Raw genomic sequence first — 10,807 nt, 5'->3', positions numbered from 1 at the left:
TCGTAACCGCTGAATAAACGCAACCGAGAAACCACCGCCATTAAGCGGAAAGCCGCTGAAAAAACCTAACAAAGCTGAAAAAGCGAGACTTTCAAAAATGCGAACGATTAACGAATGGGCGAACGGATGAACCGCGAGTTCCCTCCACCAAGTTCGTACATTATCTTCCCGCCAGATTTACATAACGTAACTCGATTGCAATTAGCTCGATTAGGCAAAATCGAAGAGGGCACACGCATGTATATGTATAGATAAAATGTATATTTATCTGTCTAAAGTTCGATATTAAAGTTGAACGATCAGAACGCGCTATCGCGTCTTTCGTTATCATCTGGCGTGAGGAGAATCAAAGCCGCTAATGCACCCGATTTATCTCGTCTCGTGCGTTACACGCTCGTCGTGTCGTAACCCCTTCGGGCAGAACGAGAAGCGGGGGTAAGCGCCTCAATGACGAGCGAAGAAATAGCTTTATCTAATGCGATAAGTTGCTATCATCAATCGTCTCGCAGAAGGTCCGAGATAATTGTAGCGAAACCGCTAAATCGCGGTTCACGAGCTCTCCCCCCTCCCCCCCCCATCTCTCTTATGTACGTACTCTTGTAGTCTAACTTACATTTTAATACTTTATGTATAATCATATTTCATCTTACTTTGTCTTTGGAATTATAATTATGTATAATTTTCTTTTAATTAGACTTTTCTTTACTGTGATTTTACGCTTGAAGGAATTTGTGCCAGAAAGCCCAATAAATGATGCTTTCTCTCTCTCTCTCTCTCTCTCTCTCTCTCTTTTTCTCCCTATATTATTCATGTCTCTATATATTGTTTCTTTTTTGTTGTAATTAATTTCTTTAATTTTTGTCAATTTTCTTGTATCATTCTTGCTTTAATTTGTTCTTAGAGGGCACAGTCATTACAGTGTAATGATAATAAGCGTGCTCTCTCTCTCTCTCTCTCTCTCTCTCTTTCTCTCTCTCTCTTTCTCTCTATTAAAATACACTGTATTAATATTAAATTTTATTATAATACGTCGAAAATATATATACATTCAATGTCACAACTTTTATATCGAATTCTCAGCGCTTAAAAGGGATTTCATCCCAGATCGCGAAATAGATCAAGCTATCTCTCTCTCTCTCTCTCTCTCTCTCTCTCTCTTTCGACCAATCGTGCTCTCTTCGTGACTCGAGACTCGCATGGTGAATTAAGACGTACGCCTACGCACATATTAGTATTAGGAGCATGGCAATCAGCACGTGTGTGCCGCGTATTCGCGTCACTCGCGACAATGCGCCTGCTTGTATCGTTAATGCCGCGTGTCTCAGGTGTCCCCGTTTCTTACGATCCAATTTAGGTCCGTTCGATTATCGATAGACGAGGTTAGCAATTCTAACTTCCATTACGCTGAGTGAACGAGTGGATTGTCGCTGCGATAACGGATTATCGCGATAAAGTTATTCATAACGGAATGGTGACACGCGCGATATCAGGCGCGTCAGACATATATATATATATACACACATACATACATATAGGAACTTGTGTATGTAAACGAGTATGATACTTTTGACTTGTTGAGTTTTGACACGTGGGGACATATAGGAGAAATAAAATAAGTCGCATATATCGTATTGTAAAAAATGATAGATGTATATTAATTTTACTTGATATCACATTCTTTACGATAAATGAGAGATATCGATGATTACGTGACGATGTTTATCTTCAAATTGATTAAGGATAATTTTACTAAACATTGCTCTATCATTGTCGATTCAGTAACAATGAAAAAAACTTAGCTTAATAATTAGTTGAATTAACGTTGATTAAATAAATCGATCGAATCGTTTTTGCCTGGAAAAAATGTTTGTTACGAGGTATCGAATAAATAACAGAAGCGCCATATATAATATATTCGAAATTAAACGATAAATTATATTTAAAGCAGAGCTTCATCATAAAAACGAGATGTAACGTTATATTTATAATATTATGCGCTTATCGCTTTGTTCAGATACATCATTCGTTAGAAACGCGTGTTTGCGTCTCTTTATTTTAGAAGTTAAAAAAGGACTACGAGGAAAAACGTAACACTTGGGCATTATTCCATAGAGAACATAGATTTCACTACGCTAAACAAATACTACATTTAACGGCCGAAGCGGATGTGAAGCTACAAGAGTATAAGCCTCGTTATATTTTCGGTAAGATACCACTCGTTGGGATATTCGGAATAACGAAATACTTGAATTTGGTATGCAAAGTAAGATGAAGAGAGTAAGGGTCATTTTCGCGTATCTTTATACCGGATTCTCAAAATAACAATAATTTGAATAATACAACTTATTGCCAATTTAAATATAGCTGTACATTGGTTAAAGAAATTCACGGAGAATCTATTTGGCCACGAATTGGTCGAAACAAACACGACGTCCTTCGACATAGGTTATTTCCTGGAAATCGCTTTCTCTAATTTCAATATCGAAGTCGACGATATTTCTGCGAATCCTGAAAATCTTAAAGGTGTGAAACATCAGAATTAATATTCCTGATGTTTGTTAATATCAATATGATTATATTAATAATCCTTTATTATGATTATTTACAACCGGAATAACTACGATTTTTTCGAGTTTAATTTTTAGCGCAACTCGAATTATTTCCATTTTGTCCGAACAATAAACATACTCTCTAAAACTTTCAGAATGGAAATTGTCACTGTAAAGAGTGAAATCTCAATTTTGAAGACTGAAAACTCAGTCACACACTCTCTCTCTCTCTCTCTCTCTCTCTTTTCCAGGACTGGCTCAATTTTCCAAAATTTAGAAAGTAATCCATATTCATAATCAGACCTTATATTAAAGGCTTTCTTAAATTTATCTTTAGATGTTCAGTAAAATAATTCGTTCATAAAATAATTTGTAAAGCATCTGAAGATAAATTTAAGGAAAAGCCTTAAATATAAGGTCTGACTATGAATACGAGCATAAAAGAATTCGAGTGATCGATTTGTGAATATCGGCGGGATATCAGCCGGAAAAAGAAATTCACCAGCACAAGACACACGACCGTGAAAATTGGTGACGCAACGCATTTCCGAATGACGAAAACGTTCGTGTCCGTTTTCGGCACGGTTGCGACGGAAATCGCTTTCTCTCTAGCAACATCCCAACGCGTAGTCACACGGACGTTACTGTCGTTGCTCGCGAGCTCGACGTCGCGTAACGTGCGACATACGAACGTGTGACGACGTTCAGACCGTTCGGAGGAGCGCGACGACGATCGCATGGACATAACAACGGCTAGTCCGTATGCAGACGTCGCGAACACAGCAAGACAAGATGGCGGCGACGATACGCAGGCACGCAACTAGCGCATTGTTCACCCCCAACTCAGACTGCCACTATTATTCTTTTGTGTCCTGAGATACCCGTGGCGACAAAACCATGTCTAGAGGCTATTTTCATTCCTCCGCCAGACTGCACTGGAACTTTCTTTTACGCTTTCATCAAATATCAAATACATATCTATTTTGAGTGCTTTGAGTGAAATGATAGTTATACTAATTCAGCTACGGAAAACAGATCTTAGATGAAACCTAGATAGAACATAATAGTCAAATACGATAGGTGGAATAAGGATTTGACAGTCATTTATATTTTTAGTTTTATATTTTGATTTATATTTCTGTGTCAATTTTATACTTTGATTTATAATGTTTTTGTTACGTTTATTTGTCAACTATGATGAATATTTATACATCTAATAATATACACGTTCGAATAAGCGTATTGAGTACAAGGCATTCATTGTTGACGAAAACTATTTCGAAATTGTATGAAAATTTAACGAAGAATCCCGTAGATTTTTTGGAAAATCGTATATACATACATGGAAATTATAAATCTTCCATGTAAATGAACCAATACTTGGTTGGATACAAAAAACAGTTTCAAATCGGCTTTGTGCTAAAGAATTCGGCGTTTCATGGAGAAATTATGCTATCAGCGTTATGATCCCAAGAGAAACGTTTCGAAAATCATTTGGATAAAAGAGAATAACAGAAAATTTCGTAGCAAGAGAAATCACTTAAAAGATCCTTATTCCTCGGCCACGCCGAATCTACGAATCTACGCTTACGCGAAAAACGCTTATCCGCCCACATGGCTCATTAATGCGCGCTATCAAGCTTCAGCACGTTTGTTTGATCGTTACTTCCTTGATTAGAGGGAACGTCACGAAGTTAAGCACTTTTATTTTCGTAATAATCCGATTGTCCGTCTTTATTCTCGGTAGAAAGTACCGATGCCCCGGGTAATTGGTTGCCCCTAAACCGTCCCTGAAGCAAGAGAAAAAGAGAGATAGAGAGAGAAGAGCAAAATGCGTGTGCGCGCGCACGTGAAACGAAGCGAGCGAGAAAGAGAGAGAGAGAGAGATGGAAAGTGAGGTGAAAACAAAGATGGCAGACAGGATTTGACTCGGCGGCGACGGCGGTGGTGGCGCAGAAGGAAGAGAACGAATGACTTACGGAATAGAAAGGGCAGGAGGGAAAAGAACGAGGGGCAGAGGGAGAATCAAGAGAGAGAGAGAGAGAGAAAGAGAGACAGACGGTGCACGATGATCTGGCGTGGAGGGAGGAGTGAGGGGCGAGGGGAGGGGAAGAGAAGGGGGAAGTACGCGACGAAAGGGACAAGCGCGGCTCGGGGGTTCGGGTTAGCTCGTTCGACCCGTTATCCCTTCTCCGTCTGTGTAAGTTCTCCCTACCTGTCCTTGCTTCGATTCGAACGAGTCTTCTCCCCCTCCCTCCTTCCGCCCCTCACAATCGAAAGCGCGCGAGCGCACACCCTCCCGTTGTTTCCCCCTCTCTTTTTCCCCCCTCCCCGCTTGGCATCGACCTCACCGCCTGGCGGGTGACGATCGCGATCGCGAACTGCCGCCTCTCTCGCTAACGTAGACTCGTTCCGCTCCCCTACTTTGATTTCCCCACCGAGCGGCAAACGGCAATGCTAGCCAGCGAGCCTCGCTCTGCTCCCGCCACGGTGACGTCACTCTGAGTAGTGTAGTGCAGTGAGAAGGAGCCCAAGTGTTAGCTCCCGTCTGCGTTACATGGCCCGAGTGTGAAGTTGAGAAAAGCGGCGTGAGTTTTCAAACGGAGGCGTGATAATCCTACACACGGAAGAAACGCAAGGCCGAAACGAGGAAAAAAAGAAAAAGGAATTAAATAAGCGAGTGAGTTTGTTTTCCGATGTGCCCGGCCGGACGTCTCGGCATCGCCGCAATCGCCGCGCGCGTGCACGCGGATACGTTCGCGCGACAACAACGGGAGTTTTACGTCGCGCGCGTGATCGAAATTATCAAGAATCGTGCGTCGAGGTAACTCGATTTTCGCGGCTGTTCGCGGCTCTCGCCGAGTAGTGGTGATACAACAGATATATATATATATATATGTATACATATATATATGTGTATATGATATCTATCTGAAAGATAAATATTGTACGTGATATATACTCGGGTCGCGAAAGTATATACGTCGGTGATATGTGAAAAGGGAAAGAGGGGGGGGGGGCAAAAAAATAAAGAAAGGCAATTGTCCCTGCAGTGAATACACTTGGGAGAGCCAAGTTACGGTTTACGTGTATATGCTCTCTCCACGACCACGCGTGCCGCACGTATCTGTAACGTACGTGTATACGTACGTAACGCACGCGCGTACATAGCGCGTGTGTATGTGTAGTACGGTACGTGGGTACCGCCGTGTCTCTCGCGCGGGTAAAAAAGCCACGAGTATATAGGAAGGAGAGGAAGAGGAAAACGGAGCGCGACGGAGTTCGAATTGATTCGCGTTATCAGCAGTGGGTCACGCGCACGCACACACGCACACGCACGCCGCTGCGCCTAAAGCGCGACCGAGGTTCGCGTCGCGTCGCTCGTCGCTTCGACGAGAGAGTTTCCGTGTTTCTCGCGTACATGCGCGCGCGCGCGCGCGTCTGTAAGTGACGTGCCGTGACGTGTCGTGCTGTGTCGTGTCGTGCCGTGCCGTGCCGTGTCGTGTCGTCGTGCCGTGCCGTGTCGTGTCGTGCCGTGCCTTGCCGTGTCTCGACGTTTTGCTGTGCCGTCTTGGTGTGCCGGTGCTGTGGTGCCGCTCCAACGGAAACGGAGCGGAGCGGAGCAGAGCAGAAAACGCGGGTGCGTCGCGGAATTATGCCGCGCCGAGATGGATCGGGATCGGATCCCGCGGCCAGCGCGATCCGGAAAGTGCTCGTCGTGGCTAAGTGACGTGTGATCGAAGGAGCGAGGCCGCACAAAAGGTATCTCCATACGCGATACGAGTGATATACGATGTGGTGTTTTTCGGCGACGTTACTACCGATCCTCGCAGTCGTAATCGTCAGTGGTGTCCGCTTTAATCAAGGCTCCTGCTACTCTTTCTCCTCCTCGACCTTCTCCCCCGCGTCGTCCTCGACGTCGGAGCGCGTCGTCGTCGCGGCGCATAAGCCTGAGCCTCGCAAGAGCCACGTCGCCGTCGCCGTGGCCGTCGTCGTCGTCGTCGTCGTCGTCGTCGCCGTCGTCGTCGCCGTCGCCGTCGCCGTCGCCGCCGTGGCCGTCGCCGTCGTCGCCGTCGTCACCATCAACCCGGTGATAGCCACGGCTGTTGTTGCCGTGTCCACGCACGCACGTGCGATCATCGTACCTACGTCGACGTGCCGCGTCCTCGACGACGACAGCGTTCGTCGTGTCTGCTGGGCTCATCTCTTACCGGCTAGTGACTAGTGATTCTCGTTTTGCCCAAGTGACCAATCAAATTGGGAGAGCGTGGAGGAGAGAGGGACGAATTGATATCTCTCTCAGTTGGTAGAGGTATATCCAAGACAAGGAGCAAGGAGGAGGCGGATTCAGTTCCTAAGGAGAGAAAGAGTGTGAGGGAGAAGGGTGGAGGCCAGCCTGTTTTAATCGATCGGAAAATTGCGCGTTTTTTCCTCCGTGTGTTGGTGGAGTGTCTGGTGAATTTATTCTGCCCTGGTCGAGGTTGTGTGTCGTTGTACAGTGCCTCCAAACGATACCACAACATCCGATCCCAAATGAAGAGTTCGGAGCAAAATGGTTAGAGAGACACGTCACCTGTGGGTTGGAAATCTGCCGGAAAACATCCGAGAGGATCGCATCAGGGAGCATTTCAAACGGTAAGATATCTTCAAACGGTAAAATATTCTTTTTCTTTTCTTCCCTTTTTCTTTTTTTATAACCTCTGCGTATACACGTATGTGACGCACAAACTTCTCGCTTAAACCTCTCGGGTATGTTTCAGCTTTAAATCCATCGCCTCCGTAAATCGCGTTTCGTGTTTTCTAGATCGCAGATCTAGTTTTGAATACAATATACATGTATGTCCCCCCCACCGTATCAATACATTCTTGCTCTGTAACGTTTTTGCTATATTGATTTAGAACAGCACGAAAGTTGAAATCTTCAACACAGCAAGCACGTGTAGGTATCACCAGCCTCGAACTTGAAAGATAAAGATAGTGCTTTTTTTTTCCTCTTTAGAAGAGAGGAAAGAATATTTCGTAGCTTGTAATCTCAAATTTACCGACAGATTTTTCTGAAAAAATCAAAGTCGAACTTTTCTTAGCGATATAATATTCAGGAGCTATAATAATTTGTAGATGAATAAATAATTTTTTTTTTTATATATAATATTTATTTAAGAATTACGAGCAATTGAAAGAGGAAGTGTTTCGTTTTGATTTTACTATATATATATAATTGCATGATAAAATAATTACGCTTAAAAACTCCATTTTTGTATAGTTATTAAACTGTAATGCTATAGTGAGAATATAATTATAATTTTTTTTAGGTACCAACTATACGTATTTATATTTTTTATATAGAATTGTAAATATAGTTATTCTTATTAATATGATAATAACTATAAAAATGAAGTTCCTAACTGCAATTATTTTTTCATTCAATTATTATATATTTAATCACAAATGCGAAAAACTTTACTCTCAATGCATAAACAGATTATATGAATAAAATATAATATGTATTCATCTCACACACACACACACACACACACACACACACACACACACACACACATATACAATATATCATAATGTATTCTTCAATTGAAATGCTAACTAATAAAATTTTAATGTTGAAAGCTTATTTTTGTGAAAATATTTAATGTTGAAAATTGATAATATCTTGATAATTTCGGAAAAAAATTGACTTAAAATTTAACAAAGAATTTATCGTTAAAACTAAGATTATTAAAAGTATGTCGATTTTATCGGAAAAAGAGAAGGAATTCTATACGAAATTTGCAAGTTATGCTGTTAATTTTCAGTTGCAAATTAATAGCGAATTAATAGTTTATAATTTTAAATATAATTTCCAAAAAATAATTATTCTGAAAATCTGAATGTTTAATTAATTTTGTGAAATTTTAAATAGAATATTAAAAAAAAATCTAGTTTTTATTATTATTTATACAGTTTTAATTCAAAATATTTTTGGATATAATAAAAATAATAAAAATATGAAAAATTTTTGTGTTATATCTACATATATTTTTAATCTTGAATTTACATAAACCGTAAACATTGCTCATAATTATATGTATATATCTCAAAATTAGCAAGAATAAAGGATTCTTGATTTTAATAAACAATAAATATAATAAAGGGAAAAAATAGAGATATTATATAATGAATTTTATTATATAATATTCCTATTTTTCTTAACATAAAATTTGTAATTTAGATTAGAGTCTTACATGCCTTTATTATATTTATTGTATACATTTCATAATATTAAAATTAATTTATTATTAATTTTAATAAATTATTAATTCTTTCACTACAAAATTCTTTCACTTTTGGCGTAAAATACACAATGCATGCAGTTGCAATCGTTATAATGACCAACGCTGTAGCCAGAGTGACTTTTTGCCAGCGTATATTCTTTATAGAAATTATCCAAACGCCAAATTGTTTTGCAATGAAGAAAACATTTTCGTCGATTCCTATTTTTTACTCAATTGTAGTAAAAATATTAAGTATAGCAACATTACTTGCTAAGCATTTGTGATAAAATAAATGCCAAGCCATTAAATACATTAAATATATTAATAACATGGGATGATAGCCTTAATCAGAGCTAATACTTGCCCAGTTGCCAACAGCAATGAAAAAGTTGAAATATAACTAATACTTCTTATATCTATATAAAATCATCACTTTCCATGAGACATCTCTTAAAAATATTTTTACATATCATTATATTTATAAAATTTAATGTAATTCTAGCGTAAGCTAAGATTTCTATTTCGATTTCTAAAAAAAGTTTTTAGTACAATCGAACTGTTCACGGAACATTCTTGCATTATCGGTTTTTATCAGAGTTTTATCTATATGTTACTCTAGTTTGTTGTAGATTATTTAAAGTGTGGCGCCATTAATCAAAAGAAATAAAAAAAAGCCGATTTTTGCTCAAAAAAATATAAGTAAAAAAGTATTTTTTGTAGATTTTGATTTTTTCTCGAAAATTGAGCACAAACATGGTACATATATTGATCCAAATTTCAATGTTTTTGAAATTTTCGAGATATTCCCTAAATGCTACGACTTTTTTAATTACTTTATCAAATCCACAAAAGGTCAAAATCCTCAAAAAGTACTATTTCTTTAACACTATTTTTTTTTACCGTTTTGAACAATAGATCGGTCCTTTTTTTCGACATGTTTCTTATTGAGTCTTAAGAAGATATATATCCATGTAGACAAAGTATTAGCACTTATATTTTTTCTACTTCTATACCGTAGAAATCTATACACCAGAAACCTTAGAAGTTTGAAACATCTAAAGAATAATAAATAAACCACGCTCAAAAGAAGAAAATTTTATTGTTATTAGAGGAAAAGTATCTAGGTATATATATATATATAAAGAGAAGAGAAAGAAGAGGACATTGATTCCATTGACCTTGAAATCTTTTAGGTTTAATAGTTTTTTGTATATTTAGGATTTAAATATAGTTAGTGATGCTTTCAAAGACAACTTGGAGAAAATATCTTGAAAAAGAAAGGAATTCGAAAAGCGAGAGGTTTGTAGAAAGGGATTCGTTAATTTTGAATATGTCATATCGACGTGTCTGGAAAGAATAACCCTGCAGAAGAAAATATTCTGAAAAAGTTGATTAAAAAAATAAAAAAAAAAGAATCAGGGTTGTCCCAAGCTGAAAATAAAGAAAATCAGGAAAGTATCAGAGAAATTGAAGATGGTCGAGAAAATTGGAGAAAAGTCAAGGAACTTTGCAAAGTTTTCTGGAAAATTAAAGTGGTTTGACATGCGTACATTACAACCACGCATTTTTTAATGCTATCAACTTAACAATGAAATACAAGCAGTGTCAGCAGCATTAATAGTAATTTGCATTGCTATGTTAAATTACTCTGTCAACAAAACAACGTTTATTTAATCTTGATTTCCAAATCAGGATGGAAATATAAAAAATTTTTTCAAAATTTTCTTGAAAATCAAGGAAAAACATAAAATTTTTGTCTGGAAATCAGAGAAAAGTCATGAAAGACGATTTTTTAAGACGAGGAACTTTAAAGAGTGAGGAAGAAGAGTTTTATATTATATATCATTTCTCGAAGCTATTATTATCTCGCTCCAATGGGATCTTGTATCTTTTGTGATAGTTTCGAATTTTTTCCGCGTGTCACAGATATCTGTACATATATATAGAGACGATATAAACACATATTATACACACTTTTTGTACATACAC

General features: G+C 38.6%; 1 protein-coding gene and 1 pseudogene across 4 annotated transcripts in view; one reads left to right on the top strand and one right to left on the bottom strand.

The window, feature by feature from the left end:
• Positions 1–1,806: 1,806 nt before the first annotated feature.
• On the bottom strand, positions 1,807–3,309 carry LOC108745497 (annotated as a pseudogene).
• Positions 3,310–6,623: 3,314 nt separating this feature from the next.
• The window catches only part of LOC108745515 (protein split ends-like), a 92,919-nt gene continuing 88,735 nt past the window's right edge, over positions 6,624–10,807 (top strand). For all 4 annotated transcript variants that reach the window (XM_018481693.1, XM_018481692.1, XM_018481694.1 and 1 more), the window contains exon 1: positions 6,624–7,184. In XM_018481693.1, coding sequence (XP_018337195.1) covers positions 7,102–7,184 — 83 coding nt within the window. In that variant the 5' untranslated portion in view covers positions 6,624–7,101. The remainder of the gene's footprint in view (positions 7,185–10,807) is intronic.

Source organism: Trachymyrmex septentrionalis, unplaced genomic scaffold, assembly GCF_001594115.1.
Source record: "Trachymyrmex septentrionalis isolate Tsep2-gDNA-1 unplaced genomic scaffold, Tsep1.0 scaffold14, whole genome shotgun sequence".
Lineage (NCBI taxonomy): Eukaryota > Metazoa > Arthropoda > Insecta > Hymenoptera > Formicidae > Trachymyrmex > Trachymyrmex septentrionalis.
The sequence above is the reverse complement of the archived record's forward strand: the minus strand, read 5'-3'. Positions and strand labels throughout refer to the sequence as shown.